Source organism: Pleurodeles waltl, chromosome 3_1 (assembly GCF_031143425.1).
Source record: "Pleurodeles waltl isolate 20211129_DDA chromosome 3_1, aPleWal1.hap1.20221129, whole genome shotgun sequence".
Taxonomy (NCBI): Eukaryota; Metazoa; Chordata; class Amphibia; order Caudata; family Salamandridae; genus Pleurodeles; species Pleurodeles waltl.
Genome location: NC_090440.1, coordinates 1,639,042,452 through 1,639,068,695, shown reverse-complemented (window position 1 = coordinate 1,639,068,695; position 26,244 = coordinate 1,639,042,452). Strand labels below are relative to the sequence as shown.

The following is a 26,244-nucleotide window of genomic DNA, read 5'->3' as shown; positions in this document are numbered from 1 at the left end:
TGGGGTTTTGCAAAGGCATTGCCTGCAGTGTCTACTTTTCTCATTTTTGATGGTGACAGTTACGGAACGGTCAAAAAAGCAACCTGTATTTCTGATAGTCTGGAGGAATGAGAGTTGTTGACTCGGTGGATGGTGACAATGGACAGTCAGGACCTTTATTTGGTCCTAGTTAACCTTGAGCCAGTTTTATGATATCCAGATGACCATGTTGATGATCAGGAGTGGAGGTTGGATTCTGGACCTTCATACTCCATTAGCTTAAAGTATAATGTGCCTCTTGTCAGGACATGACTTAAAATGAAGACCACAGTAGTGGATCAAATTAGCAAGTGGTGGTCACCTAGATAATAAACAAGGTGCAGCTAAGGGAGGAGCTCTGATCCATACCTTATGAAAGGTGCAAATTGTGACAAACTTTGGCAGATGAACAGCTTAAGTATGCTTGGCCTGGAAAGATTTATACCAAATGTGGACAATGCCAGTAGCCCCAGAAGAACGAAGTGTGGTGTGTTATTGCTTAGATAATGTACTCTCTGGTGCCTAAATTGCAGTGGCAGGTGCCTCAAATCTATGAAGTAATGTGTCCCTAGAGACAGGATTCAAAACACTATTTTAAAATCGAGTTGATAAGAAAGGATTGACTCCGAAAGGGAGTGTGAGATCAGAAATTTGGAAAAATCATGAAGGTTTAGTAAAATGTGAAGTGCAATACACATATGAATAAGTAAATGTAGCAGCAGTCTCATTAACATTAAATCAGTCAAATACATAGGATCGGAAAAAGCAGACTACTTATCAGTGCATTATTCCTGTAACTGACATCCTTCATAGAAATTGACTTCTAACTACCAAAGGTGCAGCAAATCAATAGAGAATCAGACAGCATCTTTGGAAAAAGAACCAAAGTCTGAGTCTCTCTGGCTCACTCCTAAATCAAGGGGTTTATATAGCCTATTTCAGTATAGATGATGATGCAAACTTCAAAGTCTGCATGGTGTGAGGATAATAATTTCAATAGATCGTACTGCAGTAGTCTAAAATATTATACAGCCCAACCATCTTAACATTAACCCACTACATAAATATTGATTCGCCCTTTCTGACCTAATGTCATCCGTAGGTGTCAGAACAAACTAGTTACATAATCAGCAGAAAGCAATTGTGAATGAAAGCAATACAGTGTGCTAGCAGGAAGAGCTTTGGAAAGAACTCAAACAAATAAACACTCAAACACTCAAAATCTTGTGGGCTCAAGCTAAAAAGAGAGGAAAGCAAGGAATTAAAATTACAACCATCTCAGTCAGTAGAAGCAGAACCACCACCTTTGCAGCACTTGTAATTGTTTAAATTCACACTAAGGCAGTTTCCTGTTTAGCCATAGGCCACCCATAATTTGCATGTTTACTCCTGTACACCAAAGAATAACTCAGAGAATTTTTTGTTTAAACACAGTCAATCTAAATTTGTTTTACAACCAATTATGTTATGTGAACCGGCAATGAAATTCAGCTCATCAAAACAACATGGCAAGCACAAAGTCGAAATAATTCTCTGACAGATGACAAAACATTGAAAACTTACTTAATGATCCATAAATTAAGGGTACATAGCCTCATATCTCACATACAATGTAATCCAAGTTTCACCACAAATCTACACTCTCAAACTACAAATCCCATAATGATCCAGGAACGTGCCAAAACTAGTGGGTGAGAAAGTTGCTTAGGGAGAAACAGAAACTGATAGTGGGGCCCGGTAGTTGGTAAATGAAAAGTAAGTCATGGGAAAGATGTAGGTGTCAGTCATCCTTTTGTGTTGCTAAAGTTGTCCGCAGTGGGAAGGGTATGCTCAGACGTGCCTCACTGTGCCACTGGATTCTAGCTAGCATGGCTGATGAAGGGTGATACCCTGAGACCGATCCCAGGATGCTTGTTTTCCAGTCCAGGGAGGACCTGGCCTGGCAGTTCGGGCTGGGCTGTTCCCATGAGGAACAGGGTCAAGACTGATTTGCATATGCCTGGGTCCAAACTGGGGTGACCTGGTGAGCAAAAGAACGATGGATTAAACCCAGATCTGTGACTCTGGGTGAGTGCTTGCATTGTTCAGCACTCTGTCCGTCATCTTTTTGTGTTGCTGGAGATGTAGTGTTACATACCTGTGTTTCAGCCAGGGATAGCGAGCTCGAAGATGTGTATGATGTGGATAGCCAGTTGTGGAAAATCATGGCCACTTCACGTACAGGTCTAAAAGCGTGGTATTCATGTTTTCTTTTGAATAGAAAAGAAAATTGCAGCAGGCCAGGTGTCTCAAACTTAAATTTCCTTAAGAAAAAACAATAAATGTTTTTGGTCCAAAGAAAGTAATGAAGTTTGTTTTTGTATCTTAGCGAAGAACTAGTGTTGAGAAGACAATAAAGGAGAGATTGTAGGCACTCTGGGGGGTGTTAGTAGTACAGCCCTCTGGAAGAGAGTGGAGGCAGTGAGACAAAATGAGGGATACATGTGGTTGCAGAGTAGTGCCGAAGAGATCCTAGCTTGTCCCATTCACAGTACCCACAAGGGGAGGGGTTGAGGGCTACTTGACCATTAAAGTCTAGCAGCTGCCATAGCGTAAAGTTGAGGCACACGGCTGACGGAAACAGACAGGTTGGCCTGCTTCGTGCCCGCCCTGGCCTCCCAGCTAAATAGCCATTTAGGACAAAATGGAAGCTGTGGGCAGAGCTGTTGCCAAGGTACTGCAACAATCCTAGGCACATGCCTACTTATTTAAGGAGAGATGTGCAGCATGAGAGAAAGGGCGGGTAACATTAGTAAAAGTGAAGCATAGTTCCCTCTGTGTGGCGTTTGAAGACTGCTGCTGGCAAGAAAATAAGAGAACGCAAACTAAACAAGGAAATGCAGTGAATAAAATAGGAATAGGGTGCCTGAAACTAAGATTATAAGATAAAATAATACAATTTCCGGTGGGGAGAGGTTCCCAAAATATAAGGACCAAAATAAAAATGGCAGTAAAAAAAAGTAAGAGTGGTAAGGAGCGAGTAGCAGATTTAATGTCTTGATGGAGAAAGGAACATATCTTAGGTAAAGCCAGTCTGTATGTGGTATGATAGACTTGGCCCAACGAAAGCAGTAAAGACTAATTTTGGTAGATAAATAACCTCTTAAAATTAAAATACATATCACTTAAGGGGTGGGCTCAGCCTCATGAGACTTAAGTTGCTCTATCCACCAGAGCAAAAAAAAAAAAACTGCTTTTTGTATGCTTTGCTCTCTGGGTCATATTCAGAAACATGTGGAATTTACCCAGACTTTGTCATTTTTAGCACGGAGCCTAGTTGGACTTCCACGTTCATGCTCTTCTACCCACTCTAGCATTTGGTCTGTGGAATAAGGTTCACTTAAAATGAAAATAACCTAACACCATTGATGCTTACTGTTAAATTACATTTATTCTGACTCAATCTTTTTCTGCAACATTCATTAAGTTATCCACATAGTAAGTAAATGGCATGATCCAGTTATGCTTTTGTAATGGAGGGAGTCTGGGGACTTGATTATCAGTCAGTACGGATATAGTTTTATCTAGGTCTGTTACTAGACGTTTTATGACATGAGGGTTTTATTTACCACCTCAAACTGTTTGTTCTCATGGACCTCTTTGATAGCTTCATGCAAACTGATAATAAGCAGTTGAAAGGTACTTTATCCTGTGTAGTCTGATTGTGAGTCATGAGGGAGCACTGGTCAGAAGCTAAAAGCTGCTAGTGTCAAGGCTGTTGGTACTTCTGAGTTGTGAGAATTCCAGGTTAGTTAACGTTGTAACACTTTTAAAACCTCAAAATGAGGAATAATGTGGAAATCTGTGTTGATGTTTCTGCATGGATTGCTACATTACACACAATCCTAGTTTAACCTGTACCTCCTGTTACTGGTCGAATCATAATTAAGAGTGAACGTTCGATGGGGCCCTATATCTTTGGTGCTTTGTTGTGTTTCTTTGTGCTCGGTTTGAGGATATTAATCTACATGACTTTAATGCTTCAAGATTAATGCCGCTACAAGATTTGTAAGTCAATAAATTGTTCAGTGCAAGTCCAAAGAGCATAGAACGTGGGTAACCCAAATTTGCCATTGTTTATCCTAACTGGAACTAAATAGCTTTGTAAAGCTTGATTTGTAACTATTTCAAATATTTGTTTTAGGTCACACAAAATAGCCCTTCTCCTACAGCATTAGTGTTTTCGGACCACACTGCGACGCAACCAAAACAGTTATCATTTAAAGTGATTCAGGTAAATGTTTTCCTGTGTAATGCAGTCATGGGCAGTGTTTCATAGTATTTTGTTTGTCTTATTCTTCTGCACTATTGTGGTTATAAATGTGTATGCTTTTTTTTATCTTTTTTGATTCTTTGTTCGTTGCCCACGTTAGCAAATAGGGGACACAAAACTACTGTGAATGAATAGCTATCGCCAACCATTGTGTTGACACATAAAATTTGACACTACCCACTTGCTCAAGAAATATGCATCAAATTGGACTTCAGAGTGCATCTGGTTTCTTTCCAATATTTTGGAAAGTCTAACCCTGCCCTATTTAGCCCTCTATTTATTCACAAAGTTTTGTTTCAGGGGTAGTCAGTAGATAAACAAGTAGTTGATCTTACCCAGCAATGATGCTTAAGTACCTCTTTAACCATTAACCTAGTCCATCCCCTGAGTAGATGGTATCCAGAGTTTTATTGAAACCGGTATTAAAGCTCTGTGACCTCTGTGTGGCGTACCATACAGAAAGACAAGCACTGACTGCTTGAAATATCTTTTATTAAATGGTCAACTTTCTTCCTTGCTACCACTCTCCTTAGTTTCATGCGCCATTGCACGTAAGTAGATGTCTTCTGTGTTTTACAGAATGCGGATTCAGTCCTCCTTATTAAAATAAGCATCTAGGAGAAATGTTTAACCTTCGGTGTGAATAAGTATTACAATAAATGTATTACATTGATTTTGCTGAAAGGTCTTGTAGAAAACTGCCCCTTTTTGATATGGTCACCCCCATGTTTCGCCTGGTAATTGATGCAGTTTTTACTGAAAGTTCACTTAGTTGGTGCTAACCAGGTCCCCACTGTCAAATCCTTCCCTAAAACTGTGCAATTGTTCCCCACTTGGCATCCCTGTAAGTCCCTAGTAAATGGTACCTCCTGCTACCTAGGGCATGGGTACCAAAGAGTCCCCAAGGGCTGCAGCATGCATTCTACCACCCTGAAGGACCCTTCAGCTAGCACAGGCAGACTGCCATTGCAGGCTGCATGTCTTGGTACAGCTAAAAATGAAAACATGACATGGCACACAGCCTGTGTGACATTTCCCTTAAACACTGCATGCAATATATGTAAGTCACCTTTTGTAGTAAGCCTTACAGCCCCAATGCAGGGTGCATTATATTACATATGAGGGTATATCTGCAGGAGCAAATATCCCCCTGCTATGTCTTAGTCGATTCTGAGATATAGTAAGTGTCCAGGAAAGCCATTTTGAACACATGTTTTGGCCACTGGTTACCATGAGTCCCCAGCTACATGACTGCTTCTCTGAATGTAGGGATGTTTGGTATCAAACATCTCATATTTAATAAACTCGTACAGGAGTGATGAATGTATTAATACGTGCACCCAGAGGGCACCTTAGAGGTTTCCCCCCCTGAAAACCTACAAGCTACTAGTGGGTTGACTGACCAGTTCAGCCACCATAAGAGTTGTTTATGTGACTGACCAATTCAGCCACCCTAGAGTCGTTTCTGCCCCCTGGGATGCGAGCCAACGCTCTCAAGGGCCAGAGTAAAAAGCCTGCACTGGGCGGGTGGGTTATCACCCCAGCCAGGCAGGATGGACATTCCAGGGGTGGAAGCCTCAAACGCCTAGTCTCCTTTGTAATGAGACTCCGGTCTCTCTAATTGGTGGTGATGACCAACCTCCTCCTGACCTGACCCCATTTATGGTGGCAGTACAGGTGGGTAAATTAGGCAGATTAGGAAGAGTGCCCACTTCATGTCAGTACCACCCTTAAGGTGGACGAGCTGAAGTGGAGACTACTTTTTAAAATTCCTCCTCCTTGTTTGGAAGGAATTAGGCCACTAGGGTTAGGGTTATGCCCTCTTCCCAGCGGAAGTGGACATAGACAGGGTGTAGTCAGTCTAAAGGTGGGCAGACAATTGGCTGCTGCCTCGCACTCCCTAAAACACCCCTAAATTGAGTCTTTAGTTGGCACCCCTGAACCCTGGGACTCAGATCCTGACTACCTGCAAAGACAAGGAAGCAGAGGAGTCCCACCTGCAGAGCAAGAAAAGAAGAAGCAGCGGACTCTGTACCAGCCTGCCTGCTGATCTTGACTGACTGTCCAAAATGACCACTTATCTTGCAGCTGAGCCTCCAAGAAACCAAGGAGGTCTGAGACTCACGTGAGCAGCAGAACTGCTCTGCAACAAAGTTTCAAGAAAGGACTCTGCAGCCCCTGGAACATCAAGGACCCGACACCCGAAGTGACGTCTGCACCTGATGACCACAATCCGAGGTGAATCCAACCAACGCTGCAAGCCCAGTTCCACAGCTGCCTAGAGTCTGTGTCCACTCATGTTTCACCCCTCTAGGACTCCTCCCAAATTGCCTGCAGCCTCTGCATGCAGGCCCCCTCTTCTACAGCCTTGTGGTGAGCGAAAACCAGACATCTCCAGCAACCACTACACCAGTCGCCCCTGACCCACCCTGAGGTGGGTCACTGGTGCCAACGTCCCCCCTGCTACCCCTCCTAACAGTCTGGACTCCCCAACAACACCTGCAGCCTCCGCACACAGGACCCCCTTAAAGTGAATGCTCCTGGACCGAGAATCCCTGATGTCTAAGGACACCTGTGCACCTGGTGCCCGTGGAGCCTGGAGAAAAGGACCAAAGTTTCTCCTACGTCCGAGCACCCCAAGTCTACTACCCACCTGTTTGTTGTCCCCAACTGGCTTCCTAGCCAGAGCCTGCAGCCTGTCTTCACAAGGCCCAAACTCCCCTGCACCAGTGCTGTCCGAAGTGACCTGCTGGTGTGGTTCTGATCAGTGCCCAGTACTTGCCTTAACTCCCTGAGATTGGCCTTGTAAGTAGTCGTTCACCGTGTGTTTGCTGAGCATTCTTTTTCTCCTTAGACTAACATTGAAGAAATTTGAGAATTGCACAGTTGCGTTCTTTTTTTTTTTATTTTTTTATTTTTATTGAAAAGTATTTTTGCTTGAAAAACGACTTGCCTAATTACAAAGTTCTTGGGTATAAAAAGAAATGTTATTTTTCTGAATTGGTCTATGATTTATTCTTTGAGTGTGTCTTATTTATTGCCTCTGAGCACTACCCTCTGATAAGCCTAACTGCTCGCCCACACTACCACAAAATAGAGCATTATTCATACCTAATTTTGCCTCTGCAAACCAATTGGGGATCCACTAGACTCTCCCCGATGTACTTCTTTTTAGTGCACCATATAGAGGGCCAGCTTTGTACAGCTGTGAAATGCCAGAATGCAGTACATGTCACATACCCGCTCCCCAAAAATAAGATATCATTGGGCACCCGACGTTGTAAAGCACCCCATACTTTAAGTCCAGGATATTGGTCCCATACGTTGCTGTGCTATACCTGTATACAGTATTTGTTTTTCTTCCATTGGCAAATATTGCTGTCTCAGAAAAATACATTTCTCTTTTAAAAACATGCTTACCTCATCGGATTGATTCTGGTGCCTAAATATATTTAAAGAAATGTTCTTTTTATAAATTGGCGTGGATCTCCTTATTGAGTCATGTGCATCTATTATTGACTTGTGAGACCACGCTACCCCCTAAGAAAGCACCTTGGGGGATTGCTAGAGCAAGCGCCTGTCCACTAGTAACTGCCCTTCTGGACTCTTTGCACAGTATACCTCTTTTTAGCATACTGAATAAAGAACCAACTCCCTACAGTCTTCACATGCTCCCTTGCTTAAACTGAACTGGCCCCTTTGTTGTAGTCGGTTTTTTTTAACAAAAAATTGCTCTAAGTAGGTGGACAGTTTCTGACAATGCAGGTACATATACATGCATGCTTCTACCTTAAATGACTGGCAACATAAATCTGTCTCCATATATTACATTCCCAAGTCTGATTCAGCCCAGGTAGCACATTTGCATTGTTTTGTGACCAGCTTCCCTTTTGTGGATGTGCATGGAAGGCAACACGTGTTTTCTAACGTGTCTTTCTTTAATTTTCCAAGAGTTTACCTTTTGTAATGTATGATTAGCGTAGGAGCACTTATAAGAAACTTCTATCAATTGGGAATAAGACATCTTGTTCTTTTTGCAAGCAGAATGAGTGTTTCAAATATTGCAAAATGTCTGTTTGCCCCAGTTTTGTTGTCAGAGTACGTCTAATTGCAAAGTAGATACTCCATTAACTTGCACAGTTTGGCAAATCCAAATTAATTTGTACACTTGTCTAAATGTTTTATGTATTACCACTTGATCAGTTGGTTACAGTCTTTCACCCATGTTATGTGGAATCCCCAGTGTTGTACTGTGGGTACAATCAGGGTTGTTCTGTGCTACAGATATTGTATTGTATTGATGAGGAGTTGATGTCCTACTTACTAGAGTATGTCTGCACCCACACTTCCAGTATACATGGCATTGCTGGGCTTCTCTAGACTACCCTTGGATTACCAGATTGAAAGTCTAAAATGACACCCACCAGCTGCCCATATTAGCTATAACACAGCAATGTTCAAATCTGGACATCCCTTAAACTGTTTTGCCTTTTGGATAGTAGGAGCGCACTCAGACTCTGCACTACCTAGTATCCCTAAAGCTGTTTGTACCTTGGAATGCATTACCAATCACTTCTGTGAAGTGGTGCCAGGTTCATCATAGAAAGAAGTGCAGCAGCCATGAGACGATCATTTTAGCTATGTGGTGCTTACCTAGCTACATAAGGAGAAATGTTGCTCCAAGCCCATAAATCCCTCCTAATGTGTATATCAAAGTATGTTTTAAATATAGGTAAGCAACTCCATTTGGCCAAGTGTACAGCGAGTCTGCACCATCTCCACTTTTCTGGCACTTATAGTAATATCCAGTAAGTCTGATTTGTCTTTATCACTTTAAAACCTGTCATTACCTGGAAATATTTCAGTTATTCCTCAAAAGGTGTTACAGGATATATGGGATTGGTCAGTGCAATCAGGAGGACATCTCTAAATTGTATTACTCCAGACCAGTCTAGATAGCAGCTTATCTTCATCCAGGACTAGTCCTAAGAGGTCCCGTCCTGTCCGGACTCTCTGTAACAGTGAAGGTAGGGGAAGAAATGTGGCTCCCCTGTGTTGGGTGACTCGACATACTGTGTCTTATTCCACGCTACCTGTCAGTATTATGAATTGCTCTATTGAACCCCAAGTGCTGTTTACCGCAATTCCTGTCAGAGGTGTGAGGGAGGAAAAAGGGGTGAGGCTTGAGTGTTCCTAGTAATTCAGTTTCCCTTGCCCCATTGTTTGAAGAGTATAACGCACATTGTTTTAGGATCTAGTGTTATGCTGCTAGAAGTGTTTTTCCTGTACGAAACAAATGATACCTCATTTGTCTATAAAAATGAGGCCACTCATCTCTTCTTCTGATTGTTTAAGCCTCCAATGTTACACAAGAATCCAGATAGACTTGCTTCTATTACTTGCCCTGTTCATTATTCAGTGTGCCTCTGTCGTATTATGGTTTAATCTTTAGTTTTCATCTAGCTCATCGCAATCATTACTGACTGCAGTTCACCAGCACGTATCCAAACTCTTTTCTCCCACATTTACCCCCTTCCAGAGCACAATTGAACTATGCACTTTAAGAGCAGGATGGTCATGGTATGCACATGTGCAATTGCTTGTTTTTCCTTGTCCCATCCGCTCCTTATTCGATATAGAACACAATTGTAACTACTTATGTGGTGTACCGCACAAAGTGCCAAGCATTCCACGCAAGAAAGTTGTGCTTCTTAAACTCCAGTTCCTATCTCTCCTTACGAGCCTTATGAATGTTCATAGAAACTCTTGAACCCCCTCCCAATGGTGCTGACAATTCTACATTAGGTAATTTGCTCCGAAGCTCCGGTTAGATTTCGTTTGAAAATCTGGGATTCGTAGTTCCATCGAGCAGTAAGTAGTGTGAAACGGTCCTCCGATACATTGTGTATCCCTTTATTTATATTTTGATGTCTTCTGACCAACAAAGCAATCTGTAATAAATTAGTTTTTTCACTTAAGTGTGTATATGACATGCAGCAAACAAACCATAGACTTCCTTGTTGTCACTGATGATAGACACAGGTTCGGAGGGTCACCTGTTTCCTTTGGGTCATATGTTTTGTACATTGTTTAGCAAGCGGCCTCTGACAATCCCAAAATCGCCTAACGTGTGAGTTTGGTTCAATGCACTCTCCTAAAAGTCCAGGTGTCTGTTTGTTTATGGTAATTTAGCAGACATTCTGTGAGAAGAATCTTATCATTTTTATTACAGCCATATCCTCCATAGTAATTCGGCATCACTTGTGGTATATTTATCACACAATTCTTTCTCCATACCTGAAACAATATAGGCTTTTTTAAGGTCTGGCTTTATAGCAAAGCTGTCTGCCATACGTTTTACTGCACAATTTGTAAACCATGCATAGAGAATGCGTTGACTTCACCAATAGTGTTTTCATATGGCCGTTTGCTCTGTCATTCTACTTTTGATGGAGTGCTTGCATTATTTATGAGGGACTACTTTACATCTCCAAAGTACACAAGTCATCGTACATTAACATATTTTTCATACATGCATTGTATGCAGTAATCAACCTTTTTGTTTTTCACTGCAGCAGAATCTTTTTTTTTTTTTTGTGTAATCAATAATATTGTGACCTTGTGAGTTACACCTACATGTGCAGTTATGTTGACTCACAAATACACACAAGGTGGTCAGTCCAGCTGTTTAGAATAACCTAAGCACTGGCAGAGTCAGTAGGTCTGGCATTAATGTCGTAGCATGGGGAGTCATAGGTATGCATGTAAACACGTTCTTTGTGCCCAACTTAGCATTTATTTACAGCGATGTGCAATATTTTTTATAGCACTTCAGCATTTTTTTCATCTGTGGCTGTCCCTTTACCTATCCTCCCCCATATACGTATTTCATTTTGAAATGACCTTTAGCCTGGATTAAGCGGATAGACAGTAAGTTTGAAAACCTACTTTATCATTTTGGTTTCTCTTAAATCAAATTCGTTCTCTAGGTGTTGAACCACTGTCCCTATTCTGTAACTTCTGTATGGACTGAGATCAAAGGAAATAAATGCTGAAAAAGGTGATGGCTAAGTTGAGAAGTTAGGTGGAATGAGATGGATCCAGGACAGCATAAGCTGTTTAGTGCTTTGAGAAAGTGGAAAAGAAAGGGCCATGCTACACTGATGAGGATTTCTGTTATTTGTGCTGTGCAAAAGTTCTCTGCTTCGAACATACAAGAAAGGACATGACCATCTGAGGAGGGGGGGGGGGGGTAAATGAGGTAACCATTAGTCAGTATTGTGAGTAAGTCATACTATGTATGTTCTTCGTTGAGATAAGAGCAATATACATTCCAATCTAACTAAAATTCATATGTGTATAGCTCTTTTGGAAAACACGATTCAAAACATGCATATTGTATGAACTGAGCTTTCATTGAACATGTTACTAATTTTAGTAAAATATTTTGTATTCTAGACTGATCTAACGATGCTGAAATTAACCACGCTAGAAACAAATAAAAATCAGGACTTGGAAAAGAAAGAAGGTCGCATAGATGATTTGCTTAGGGTAAGTTGTATTACTACTTGATAAAATTAACATGTCCAAAAAGGCAAAGCACCTCTGAAAAATCTTGTGCACTTTATTCTCGGTTTTTCTCACACTATGAACTCCATTGCCAGATGGTGACTCCCTTTGTGGCTCTGCATGCCCAGGATATCATGATACAAGTCCCCTTGCAGGCTTGCATTAGTATTTGCTTTCCTGAACCTTGTCACAAGCAGATGTCCTTGTCAAACTCCCATGACCTATTCATCCGGTTTGTGGCCTGAATACTATGCTTCGACATGCGACTCCTGTGCCTCCATTCACCCAAAGGCTGCCGCCAGAGCATATCCTGTGAGGATTCTTGCTTGCGAGAGCTGCCGCAGTTATCTACAGAGAATTAGTCCACCCCAAGAGAACAGTAACTTATTAAACCCACCACATAGCCCAGATGACTACTGATGCCCAACAGGTAACTGCAGGGTGTAGCTCCACCAGGGGATTCATCATCACTTTACTTTATTTCGGTAAATACATACCATAAAAGTACTGTACAAGACATTCTAGTATGATCTTGGTTCGCAGACCCACCTCCAGAGACTGTATTGCTTGGATATCTGTTCAAAGGTAAAGAAGTCTCTATCAGATGAACAAGTTACTTACAGTTGATAATGCCTCATGTGATGGAGGCAATATCTAGCTGCAGATTCCTCACTGACCCATCCTCCCCGCTCTGCGGACTGATTTCTAGGGGCAGGGACTCCCCTTTCAGCATCTTAGTTTTGACGCACCAGTAGTCTGTGTTCTTCATGGCCCTGCGCTTCTGTTGTGGAAAGTCATGAAAATAAATCGTGCTTGGGTGGGTCCTATATAGAAACCGAAGCATCTTATCTGATATGGCTGATGATTGATGTGGAGCCGATCGACGCCACCTAACAGATCACAGGGGTACTGCACAAATAGTCTCTGGATCCAGTCTAACGCCTGAGCAGATTTTCAGTGGTAAGGAATCTGCAACTTGATGATATCTCTACCTGATAGGTAACTTTTTCTTCCACAATAAAAATAACAATTGCTGATATTTACTGTTGGAACATGTAAAAGGACATGTTCCATTTGCTAACATACAGCACCCTGCCATAGGGCTCTTTAGGCCTACCTTAGGGGTGACTTGTTTGTATGTGTTTGATGGCATGTGTAGTTGCAGATACACATGCTGTGCATACTTTTGCCATCTAGTGTTGGGCTCGGAGTGTTACAAGTTGTTTTTTCTTCAAAGAAGTGTTTTCGACTCACAGGATCGAGTGACTCCTCCTCTTCGGCTCCATTGCGCATGGGCATCGACTCCATGTTAGTTTGTTTTCTTTCCTCCGTCGGGTTCGGACGTGTTTACTTTCGCTTCAATAATTAGATTCGGAAAACCTTAAACGCTTCATTTCTCATCTGTATTGTTTCGATCGCATTGCACCTTCTATCGACACTTCGGTACAGTCGGAACAAACCTCTCTACTCGCCCTTCGGGGCGCCCGTGCCCAACTCAGGCCTGGTTGGGCCGACCGCGTGGAAGCCTGATGGATCAGACTCCATTCCAATTCTGTCCTCGGTTCCACGCTAAATTCCCTTATACAGACCAACACCTCGTCTGTAATCTCTGCCTTTCCCCAGACCATCGGGAAGAAAACTGCAAGGCCTGCAGATCCTTCCGGTCAAAAAAAACACTTCGGGACAGAAGAGCAAGGAGGCTCGAGATGGCGTCAAAAAGTTCAGAACATCTCGACATTGAAGAGGAAGAGATCATGCAGACCGCAGTCTCCGTTCGAGGATCCGACTCTGACCAGGATTCAGAGGACAGACAGACAGGTCACGGCAGGACAGCACGTGAGTGCGCCTACCCCTGTGCCATCTAAGCCGAAACATAAGGACTTGGACGCCACTGCCGGAAGGCCATGGCTCGACCCGAATGAAGACGCTCGGTGACCAGCCCACCAGTTCAGCACCGAAAAAGGCCATTCCTCCGAAGCCATCTGAGTCAAGCCGAAGCTCTGTCTCCAAACCGAGCAAACACCGCTCTTCTGAGTCCAAATCTCAAATCTTTTTCGGAGCCGAGACCATCCTCAACCCTATCTTTTTCGATACCGAAAAAGCCAGCTTCTGAGCTGAAAAGACCTGGTTATACTGAGGAGCAAGACTTTCAAAAACACTTATAGAAAGCCATAAATCTACTGAGGTGGACTCACAAATACAACCAATCATGAAAGTAATGGATAAAAGGCAAGCCATTATTCAAATCCACAAAGAAACTGGCAGAATTTTAACTGCACCTCCTCCAAAACCAAAGAGGAAATGAGCCTTTCAGGAGGAATTTGACACTACACAGCCTCCAGCTAAGTGCCAAAAACAAAGGAGAGACCTGCACCTCCTCAATTTTCTCCTCCTCAGTCTCCTCCTCACTCTCCACACCTACATATCTCCTTCTACCAGCCCTACACCTATGCAGTCACCATCACATTCATTTGATTCGCAGCAGGACAATGTGGATCCATGGGATCTTTATGATCCAGATCCCATTCTAAGCCTTCACCACCAGAGGATAGTACAGGCTACAATCAAGTGATAGCTAGGGCGGCAGCATTCCATAATGTCACGATGCACACTAAACCATTAGAGGATGATTTTTTGTTTAATACACTTTCCTCCACACTTGCAACATATCAGTCGCTCCCTATAATCCCGGCATGCTAAAACATGCTGATCGAATATTTAACGAGCCTATAAAAGCAAGAATAATTACTCCTAGAGTAGAAAAGAAATATAAGCCACCTCCTTCCGATCCTGTCTATATTACTCAGCAACTACCTCCAGACTCAGTAGTGGTAAGCGCTGCCAGGAAAAGGGCAAACTCTCAGTCGTCAGGTGGTGCACCCCCACCAGACAAAGAGTAAGAAGTTTTATGCTGCAGGGAAGAGGATGGCATCTCAGGCAGCCAACCAATGGAGAATAGCCAAATCACAGGCGTTGTTGGCTAGATATGACAAGGCCCATTGGGATGAGATGAAAGATATAATCCAGCATCTCCCCAAAGAACAACAAAAGAGGGCACAGCAGTTAGTGGAGGAAGGGTAAGCCATCACCTACAACCAGATTAGGTCTGCCCTAGACTCAGCAGATACAGCGTCCAGAAGCATCAACACTGCTGTAACCGTAAGAAGACATGCATGGCTTAGGTCCTCTGAATTCAAACCTGAAATCCAACAGGCAGTTTGAATATGCCATTCAACAAGAAACAGCTTTTCGGCCCAGAGGTCGACACTGTTATAGAAACAATGCGTAAGGATTCAGACACCGCAAAAGCCATGGGTGCACTATACACCACACAATACAGGGGATCCTTTCGCAAACACCAGTTTAGAGGTGGATTTAGGGCTCAAACTGCAGGGGCATCCATATCACATCCAAAGCTGGCCTATCAACCTCAATACCAATGAGGTGGTTTTAAAAGCACATATAGAGGCCAGTACCCCAGAGGCAGGGGAAAATATCAAACACCTAAACAAGCCTCACAACAAAGTAAACAGTGACTTGTGCCATTTCTTTCCAATCCACACCTCCCCTTTGGGAGGAAGACTGCAAAAGTTTCACAACAATTGGCTAAACATTACCACAAACAACTGGGTATTATCAATTATCTGCAATGGCTATTGCCTAGAATTAATACAAACTCCACCAAACATTCCACCAAAACCACACACACTATCCACAGACCATATCACTCTGTTACAGGAAGAAGCAAATCTCTATTACTCAAACAAGCAATAGAAGCCGTGCCACAAAATCAAGTAGGGACGGGAGTTTACTCACTGTATTTCCTCATTCCCAAAAAGGATGGCACCCTAAGGCCAATATTAGATCTCGGGGCCCTCGATCTTTACGTCCTGTCAGAACACTTTCATATGGTAACCCTACAGGATGTTATCTCACTACTTCAAAAACACGATTTCATGGCAACATTAGACCTCAAAGATAAGTATTTTCATATATCCATCCATCCTGTGCACAGAAAATATCTCAGGTTTGTCATTCAAGGAAAGCACTATCAGTTCAAGGTGTTACCCTTTTGGAATAACAACAGCTCCAATGGTATTCACAAAGTGCCTAGCGGTAGTCGCAGCCTACCTAAGAAGACAACACATACATGTCTTTCCATATCTAGACGATTGGCTGATAAAATCAAACAGTCATACGCAGTGTCAAAACCATGCGCATTATGTAATACAAACCCTGCACACGCTAGGGTTCTCAATGAATTACCAAAAGTCACAACTACAGCTTGCGCAAATACAACAGTATTTAGGGACAGTACTAAATACTCAAAGTGCTTGCAAGTCCAAATACGCAAAGAATACAAGCATTCCAGAATATAATTGCACAAATACAGACGGGTCAATGATGATGGCATCATGTATTGCAATTGTTCAACATGCAAGACTAAACATGTGGTCATAGCAACAGTGCCTTGCACAACAATGGTCACAGGCACAGGGTCAACTTCAAGATCTAATGTTGATAAACCGCCAAAGATACATGTCCCTTCAGTGGTGGAATTCCACAAATCTAAACAAAGGGCGGCCATTTCAAGACCATGTGCCTCAGACCATAATTACAACAGATGCATCAATGATTGGCTGGGTAGCTCACCTCAACAATCACAACATCCAAGGACAATGGGATGCCCAACACAAACAGCTACACATAAATCACTTAGAGCTGTTAGCTGTCTTCCTAGCACTCAAAGCTTTTCAGCCTCTCCTCATTCACAAGAATGTCCTGATCAAAACCGACAACTTGACCACCATGTATTACCTAAACAAACAGGGAGGGACACATTCATCCCAACTCTCCCTCCTAACTCAAAAAATTAGGAAATGGGCAATACGCAACCAAATTCACCTGGTAGCACAATACATTCCTGGGATACACAACCAATTAGCAGATGTTCTCAGCAGAAATTATCAACAGACACACGAGTGGGAGATTCACCCTCAAGTACTTCAAAAATATTTTCAACAATGGGGAACACCAGACATAGATCTGTTCGCCACCAGCGAAAATGCTAAATGCCAAAACTTCGCATCCAGATACCCACATCCCCTATCCAAAGGCAATGCTCTATGGATCAATTGGTCAGGGATATTTGCTTACGCATTTCCCCCATGTCCCACTCATTCCATTTGTAGTCAACAAATTGCGTCAAAACACGCTCAATCTGATTCTCATAGCGCCAACATGGGCACATCAGCCGTGGTACACAACACTATTACTACTGTCAGTAGTACCACACTCCAAACTCCCAAACAGACCAGACCTGATAACCCAAAACAAAGGGCAGATCAGGCACCCAAATCTCAACACACTCAATCTGGCGATTTGGCTCCTGAGGTCATAGAATTTGGGTATTTACAACTACCAACAGAATGTATGGAAGTAATTAAGCAAGCAAGAAAACCCAGTACTAGATAGTGCTATGCGAACAAATGGAAAAGATTTGTATATTACTGTCAATATAAACAAATTGCCCCTCTTTCAGCATCAATACAAGATATTGTATGCTATTTACTTCATTTACAAAAATCAAATTTAGCATTCTCTTCATAAAGATACATCTCGCTGCAATTTCCGCATATTTGCAAAATGTACAGCACAGCTCTTTATTTAGAGTACCTGTTATCAAAGCCTCATGGAAGGCTTAAAACGCATCATTCCACCCAGAACACCTCCAGTTCCTTCGTGGAATTTAAACATAGTGCTTACGCGACTTATGGGCCCACCATTTGAACCTATGCACTCATGTCAAATGCAATTCTTAACATGGAAAGTTGCCTTCCTAGTCACAATTACATCATTGCGAAGAGTCCGCGAAATTCAAGCTTTCACTATTGAGGAACTGTTCATACAAGTACACGAGAATAAAGTCGTACTATGAACTAATCCTGAATTTCTTCCTAAAGTAGTATCAGTCAAACAGTGGAACTACTAGCCTTCTTCCCACAGCCAGATTCTGTGGCAGAAAGAAATCTACATACATTAGACACTAGAGCTCTTTTAATGTACTGTATAGAGAGAACAAAACCATTCAGGAAAACTAAACAGCTATTTGTAGCTTTTCAAAAACCTCATACCGGTAATCCCATTTCAAAGCAAGGTTTAGCAAGATGGTTAGTAAGATTCATCCAAACATGTTACCTTAAAGCTAAAAGACAGTTCTTAGTTGCTCCTAAAGCACATTCCACGAGAAAGAAAGGTGCTACAATGGCCTTCTTAGGAAACATACCAATGACTGATATACGTAAGGCAGCTACTTGGTCAACACCACATACATTTACTAAACATTATTGTGTAGATGTTTTAGCAGCACAGCAAGCCACAGTAGGTCCAGTTGTACTAAGAACATTATTTCAAACAACTTCAACAGGCTAACCACCGCTTTTATGAGAGGACTAACTGCTTTGTAATCTATGCACAGCATGTGTATCTGCAGCTATACATGCCATCGAATGGAAAATGTCACTTACCCAGTGTACATCTGTTCCTGGCATGTTCTGCTGCAGATTCACATGCACACTCCCCGGAAGCCTGTAGTCTAAGTTAAACAACACTTGTAAATATGTGTAGATATATATTTAACATTCCATTAGCATGGACATCTCTTTCTTTATACTCTGTCACTCCTACCTTACCCTCTGCGCGAAAACAATCTAACATGGAGTCGATGCCCATGCGCAATGGAGCTGAAGAGGAGGAGTCACTTGATCCTGTGACTCAAACACTTCTTCGAACGCTAGATGGCAGAAAATATTCCAAACAAAAGGTGCTGTACTCCCGGAGGCTTTAATTTGGCAAATTCCATTTATTCACAGAGCAGCATTACAAACACCACAACGTGTTTCAACATTCCGTCTTTCTCAAGTGGTTTCAGTTTGTAGGCATACATTGTTCTCATTAACATGCCTTTTATCATGTAAGAGGTATTCTGGGAATTATAGTACAAGTTGCCACCTTCCAGAGCCCTTACTCGGCTGTGGCTAATTAATCATACATTCACCGTCTGCTGATTTAACTAACATTCAAACATATGAGGATAAATAACATTGCCTTTGTTTTATTTACTCTCCTGCTTGCACTTTTAAAAGCGACACTCCCATTAAGTTAATTTTATCAGCAGAACATGTGTTAAAATATATCAATGAAGTTTTCACAGCAAACACACCATTCATATTTGTTCCGCCCAGTCCTCTTTAGCTCTGTGTGTGACAATTTAAGATTTATTGCACTGCCTTCAGAACCTACTCTTCTCTGATAAAGTGTTCAGTTCAGGGCTGCATCAGTATTTGTGAGTATTTATTTACAGGACCTCTGGTCACCAAAAGTCTTGACAAGGATGTCCCTTTAGTTGCAGAATGGTGCAAGGCGCATTTGAAGTTCAATATACAAATCCGTCTTCAAGTGTACTGTACACATGCAGGAAATTAGCATTTCCTCGCCACCTGTGTCCATTCATGATGTTTCCATATCACAAAACCGGGTGCTTCCACTGTATTTCAAATCCCAACAAAATGGTCTAAAAGTGGAGCACTCTGACTGCCAGTGCCATCATAGGGTTAAGACCACGTCCCTTGGAAAATATTTCAAACAAAAGGTGCTGCACTCCCGGGGGCTTTAATTTGGCAAATTCCATTTATTCAAAGAGCAGCTTTACAAACACCACAACTCATTTCAACAGCTTTTTCGGGTCACAAGATAGTGACTCCTCCTCTCTGTAATAGTGTGCATGGGCATCTAGTCCTTTTTGTTTTCTTTCTGCCGTCTGGTTCGGGCATGTTTCCTCTCGCTCTGGTAGATCTCGGTTCGGTTCTATCTAAACCTTTCCATTCTTTCTCTAAATGTTATTGTTTTTCAAACGCGTGTTCTGACTATATTTTTCGATATGATTGTATCGTCTAGGTCGATTAAATGCCCTTTTGGGCGACCGTGCCCTTCTCAGGCCTACTTAGACACATGCTGATGGATCGGACTCAGTTTTGCTTTTGCTGTCGGTGCCATGCCAAGTTCCCGTATACCGGCCAACACTCAGTATGCAACCTCTGCCTCTCTCCAGATCACAAAGAGGAAACCTGTGAGGTATGCCGATCCTTCCGTTACAAGTAAACTCTGCAGGATTGAAGAGCACGTCGGTTAGAGATGGCATCCAGGTCGTTGGAACAAATGCCCAATGTTTGGAGAGGAACAAGCTCAGACTGCAGTTTCTATCACATATTCTGATTCCGATCGAGACAGCCAAGTGATTTGAGCGGCGCAGTACACTAGTACATCCGCCCCTTCACATCACCCAAAAAAATCTAAAGACATCAGCACCGGTCTTGGGTCCACCACTGCTTGCTGGCCATGGTCGGACCCAGAAGATACATCCCGATGACCAACCCTCTGGTTTGGCACTGAAAAAAACAAAAACAAACTGCATTTGGGGTCGACCGACCAGCGTTCCACACCTGTTTCGGGATTGACTCGAAGAGTAGAAACTTCCACTTAGTAGCCAAAATATCCATTTTCCACCTTGGGGCCGGAACAACCAACGTCCATTTCGGAGCCGAAAAAGCTACCTTCTCCAGTATTGGAGTATCTTTCATAGATTCACATGCTTGAACCATTCCCTGTTGTTAAAGTGGGAGTCCCATGGTACATAGAAAGCAGTAGATTTGTTTTCTTTTTTTCGTCCATTGTAGTAAATGGTAAAAATACATTCACTTTCATAGCTTATTAGCTTCATTAGAGCAGCGGAGGGAACATACTTTAGAATCACCGACGCTATTGTTGTTGAGGACAACGGTGATGAAGTCATGTACACAGGCGACGATGGAGCTGTAAACATCGCCGTTGATGAAGTGAAGCCTGCCATCGACGATGCGCTTGTCGATGATGTGGAGATTTTAGGTGCCGACAGTGGCAGGGAGCTTGATGATTTATTTATCTTCTTTGAGGTGGTAGCTGGAGTAGACGGCTCAGAGCGAACCTTACCATCATGCTCCCTAGAAGTTGAGGGATAGTCCTCAGATGTTTCCTTGAAAACATGCAGCCTCTTGGCTGACTTACTGGTTTTGGGAGAAGAACTCTCCACAGACCTCTTCCTCTTCTTTGAGGCCACTGAAATATCACTGTCTTCCTCATCAGAAACGGACTCTCTGGTGTTATGTTTTTGGAGCCAAAGGAGGAGTCTGGCTTCCCTATCTCAGAGTCTTGCTGGGAAATGTTCTACAGATCTTGAAGTCCTTCACCTTATGTTCTGGATGAACACAGTAGATACAGTCCTTGTGAGGGTCCTCACAATGAAGTCTTAGCTTCCCACAGGTGCTGCAAGGTCTAAATAAACCTTTCTTAGCTGTAGACATGACAAAGTACAGCTAAAAGTTACGAATGAAATATCTGGATATCTCCTGAAGAGAAGGTAAACTGAGCAGAATTCAGGGAGACTCCCTTACACATGACGTGCAGTAGAAAATCTGAGAGACTGAGCCTCTGTGCTGAGGGTTTTAAAGGGGTGGTCTTGCCTGATCAGCTGAACTTTGGGCCATTTCTAATGAAACTAATAAGCTATGAAAGTGAATGTATTTTTACCATTGACTTCAATGGGGGGGAAGCAGGGAAGAGATTTTTTTCTACTGCTTTCTGTGTACTGTGGGACTCCCACTTTGACGACAGGGAATGATTCAAGCATGTGAATCTATGAAAGATACAAATACTGGAGAACCACAGTTAAAGGTAAGTAACTTATCTTCATCTATTTCGGAGCAAACATTCGGTCTCCAAACTTTCGAAGCTAAGACCTGTGGGAAACCAATATGTTCCAACTGCAGAGGAATCTTCAGAGATACTTCCCATACTTGGAAGTGATGGATGATAAACACAGCTAAGTATGGAACTTTGAATTAAAACAGTAATGTACACAGTTTTGGCAGAAATGGCAATAAGCTATTTTAAATGTGGACACAGTGCAAAAATCAACGGTTCCTGGGGGAGGTAAGTAATAGTTAGTTTCTCAGGTAAGTAAAGCACTTACAAGTTCAGTCTCCTGGGCATAGGCAGCCCACCGTTGGGGGTTCAAGTCAACCCCAAACACCCAGCACCAGCAACACTGGGCCGGTCAGGTGCAGAGGTCAAAGTAGGGCCCAAATAACATAAGCTCCTATGGCAAACAGGGGTGCTCTGGTTCCAGGCTGCTAGCAGGTAAGTACCTGTGTCCTCGGGGAAGCAGACCAGGCGGGTTTTGTAGAGCACTGTGAGGGGGGGGGGGTGCCCGAAACAGACACACAAAATACACCCTCATCGGCACAGGGGCGGCCGGGTGCAGTGTGCAAAGTAGGTGATGGGTTGTAGGTAGGAATCAATGGAGAGACCTGGGGGTCACTCTGGCAATGCAGGCAGGGCACAGGGGGGCTTCTCTGGCCATCCATCGACTGGGCTAGGATGAAGGCTGCCTGCTGGTCACTCCTGCACCTGGTAGTTGGATCCTCTCGGTCCAGGGGGGCTGCAGGTGCAGTGCTTCTTCCAGGCGTCGGGTTCCTTTTGTTAGAGGACAGTCTCAGTCAGGGGGAGCCTCTGGATCCTCTCTGCAGGCGTCTCTGTGGGGGTGCAGGGAGGTCGTCTCAGGGTGTTCACGTCGTGGGAGTCACCTGGGGGGGTCCTCTCTGCGGTGTTGGTTCTTCTAGACACGAGCTGGGGGAGTCGGGTGCAGAGTGTGGAGACTTAAGCTTACGGAGTGAGGCTGCAGTCTCTTCAAATATGGTTTCCTTGTTGCAGTTTTGGACAGAGCCGCTGTCCTTGGGAGTTTCTTGGTCCTTTAGGTGCAGGTAAGTCCTCCGAGTCCTCAGAGGTCGCTTGTCCCTCTGGATGCACCGCTGTGCAGGTTCTCGGAGTCTGGAGACAGGCCGGGAGGGCTGGGGCCAAGTCAGTTGTCGTCTCTGCGGGGCTTCAGGTCAGCTGGCCTCCTTGTTTCAGGTTGCAGGAATCTGATTTCCTGGGTTCAGGGTCGCCCCTAAATACTCAATTTAGGGGTGTGTTTAGGTCTGGGGAGCAGTAGCCAATGGCTATTATCCTTGAGGGTGGCTACACCCTCTTTGTGCCTCCTCCCTGAGAGGAGGGGGGCACATCCCTAATCCTATTTCGGGGAATCCTCCAAAACAAGATTGAGGATTTCCTAAGGCAGGGGTCACCTCAGCTCAGGACACCTTAGGGGCTGTCCTGACTAGAGGGTGGCTCCTCCCTGTTTTTCTCATTATTTCCTCCGGACTTGCTGCCAAAAGTGGGGGCTGTGTCCGGAAGGGGCGGGAATCTCCACTAGCTGGAGTGCCCTGGGGCGCTGTAACACCTGGCTTGAGCCTTTGAGGCTCACCACCAGGTGTTACAGTTCCTGCAGGGGGAGATGTGAAGCACCTCCACCCAGTACAGGCTTTGTTCCTGGCCACAGAGTGACAAAGGCACTCACCCCATGTGGCCAGAAATCCGTCTGGATGTGTCAGGCTGGCAGAAACTGGTCAGCCTAGCACTAGTAGTTGGACCGGTATACAGGGGGCATCTCTAAATGCCCTCTGTGTGCATTTCTCAATAAATACCACGCTGGCATCAGTGTGGATTTATGGTGCTGAGAAGTTTGATACCAAACTTCTCAGTATTCAGTGTAGCAATTATTGAACTGTGGAGTTTGTGTTTGACAAACTCCCAGACCGTATACTCTTATGGCTACCCTGCACTTAAAATGTATGGGTTGTTGGTGATTGGGATGGTGGCTGGTGGTGAATAACAGGACTGGCAAAAAAGCATTCACCCAAAATAGGTCCAGTTACTTCAAAAAGAAGATTGTATTCTGGGCAGATAGCTGGTGTACATCGAATTAAAGAAAGAGAAATAAATATTTCATTAACAGTGTGCCTGAGTTGCACAAAAAGCAACCTGTATTGACGATTTTTAAATGACAGTTAATAGTGCCTGATCTTCAAGACAAACAAGTTTTCCGACAGTGGAGAGGTATTTTTTTTTTTATCTACTTCATAAAAAAAAAAATAATAATAATAATCTTTGCAGATGGTCTATGTAGGAAGTTGGCTCTGTATGTGCTATTTCAAAGTAAGGAATAGCATGCACAGAGTCCAAGGGTTCCCCTTAGAGGTAAAATAGTGGTAAAAATAGATAATACTAATGCTCTATTTTGTGGTAGTGTGGTCGAGCAGTAGGCTTATCCAAGGAGTAGTGTTAAGCATTTGTTGTACATACACATAGACAATAAATGAGGTACACACACTCAGAGACAAATCCAGCCAATAGGTTTTTATATAGAAAAATATCTTTTCTTAGTTTATTTTAAGAACCACAGGTTCAAATTCTACATGTAATATCTCATTCGAAAGGTATTGCAGGTAAGTACTTTAGGAACTTCAAATCATCAAAATTGCATGTATACTTTTCAAGTTATTCACAAATAGCTGTTTTAAAAGTGGACACTTAGTGCAATTTTCACAGTTCCTAGGGGAGGTAAGTATTTGTTAGGTTAACCAGGTAAGTAAGACACTTACAGGGCTTAGTTCTTGGTCCAAGGTAGCCCACCGTTGGGGGTTCAGAGCAACCCCAAAGTCACCACACCAGCAGCGCAGGGCCGGTCAGGTGCAGAGTTCAAAGTGGTGCCCAAAACGCATAGGCTAGAATGGAGAGAAGGGGGTGCCCCGGTTCCGGTCTGCTTGCAGGTAAGTACCCGCGTCTTCGGAGGGCAGACCAGGGGGGTTTTGTAGGGCACCGGGGGGGACACAAGTCCACACAGAAATTTCACCCTCAGCAGCGCGGGGGCGGCCGGGTGCAGTGTAGAAACAAGCGTCGGGTTTGTAATGTTAGTCTATGAGAGATCTCGGGATCTCTTCAGCGCTGCAGGCAGGCAAGGGGGGGATTCCTCGGGGAAACCTCCACTTGGGCAAGGGAGAGGGACTCCTGGGGGTCACTTCTCCAGTGAAAGTCCGGTCCTTCAGGTCCTGGGGGCTGCGGGTGCAGGGTCTCTCCCAGGCGTCGGGACTTTAGGTTCAAAGAGTCGCGGTCAGGGGAAGCCTCGGGATTCCCTCTGCAGGCGGCGCTGTAGGGGCTCAGGGGGGACAGGTTTTGGTACTCACAGTATCAGAGTAGTCCTGGGGTCCCTCCTGAGGTGTTGGATCGCCACCAGCCGAGTCGGGGTCGCCGGGTGCAGTGTTGCAAGTCTCACGCTTCTTGCGGGGAGCTTGCAGGGTTCTTTAAAGCTGCTGGAAACAAAGTTGCAGCTTTTCTTGGAGCAGGTCCGCTGTCCTCGGGAGTTTCTTGTCTTTTCGAAGCAGGGGCAGTCCTCAGAGGATGTCGAGGTCGCTGGTCCCTTCGGAAGGCGTCGCTGGAGCAGGATCTTTGGAAGGCAGGAGACAGGCCGGTGAGTTTCTGGAGCCAAGGCAGTTGTCGTCTTCTGGTCTTCCGCTGCAGGGGTTTTCAGCTGGGCAGTCCTCCTTCTTGTTGCAGGAATCTAATTTTCTAGGGTTCAGGGTAGCCCTTAAATACTAAATTTAAGGGCGTGTTTAGGTCTGGGGGGTTAGTAGCCAATGGCTACTAGCCCTGAGGGTGGGTACACCCTCTTTGTGCCTCCTCCCAAGGGGAGGGGGTCACAATCCTAACCCTATTGGGGGAATCCTCCATCTGCAAGATGGAGGATTTCTAAAAGTTAGTCACTTCAGCTCAGGACACCTTAGGGGCTGTCCTGACTGGCCAGTGACTCCTCCTTGTTGCTTTCTTTGTTCCCTCCAGCCTTGCCGCCAAAAGTGGGGGCCGTGGCCGGAGGGGGCGGGCAACTCCACTAAGCTGGAGTGCCCTGCTGGGCTGTGACAAAGGGGTGAGCCTTTGAGGCTCACCGCCAGGTGTCACAGCTCCTGCCTGGGGGAGGTGTTAGCATCTCCACCCAGTGCAGGCTTTGTTACTGGCCTCAGAGTGACAAAGGCACTCTCCCCATGGGGCCAGCAACATGTCTCTAGTGTGGCAGGCTGCTGGAACCAGTCAGCCTACACAGATAGTTGGTTAAGTTTCAGGGGGCACCTCTAAGGTGCCCTCGGTGGTGTATTTTACAATAAAATGTACACTGGCATCAGTGTGCATTTATTGTGCTGAGAAGTTTGATACCAAACTTCCCAGTTTTCAGTGTAGCCATTATGGTGCTGTGGAGTTCGTGTTTGACAGACTCCCAGACCATATACTCTTATGGCTACCCTGCACTTACAATGTCTAAGGTTTTGTTTAGACACTGTAGGGGCACAGTGCTCATGCACTGGTACCCTCACCTATGGTAT

General features: G+C 44.0%; 1 protein-coding gene across 2 annotated transcripts in view; it reads left to right on the top strand.

Annotated features, from left to right (window-relative positions):
- TLK1 (tousled like kinase 1) overlaps positions 1-26,244 on the top strand; it is a 618,148-nt gene that overhangs the window by 156,093 nt on the left and 435,811 nt on the right. For both annotated transcript variants that reach the window (XM_069225321.1, XM_069225320.1), the window contains 2 exons: positions 4,202-4,291; positions 11,789-11,881. In XM_069225321.1, coding sequence (XP_069081422.1) covers positions 4,202-4,291; positions 11,789-11,881 — 183 coding nt within the window. The remainder of the gene's footprint in view (positions 1-4,201; positions 4,292-11,788; positions 11,882-26,244) is intronic.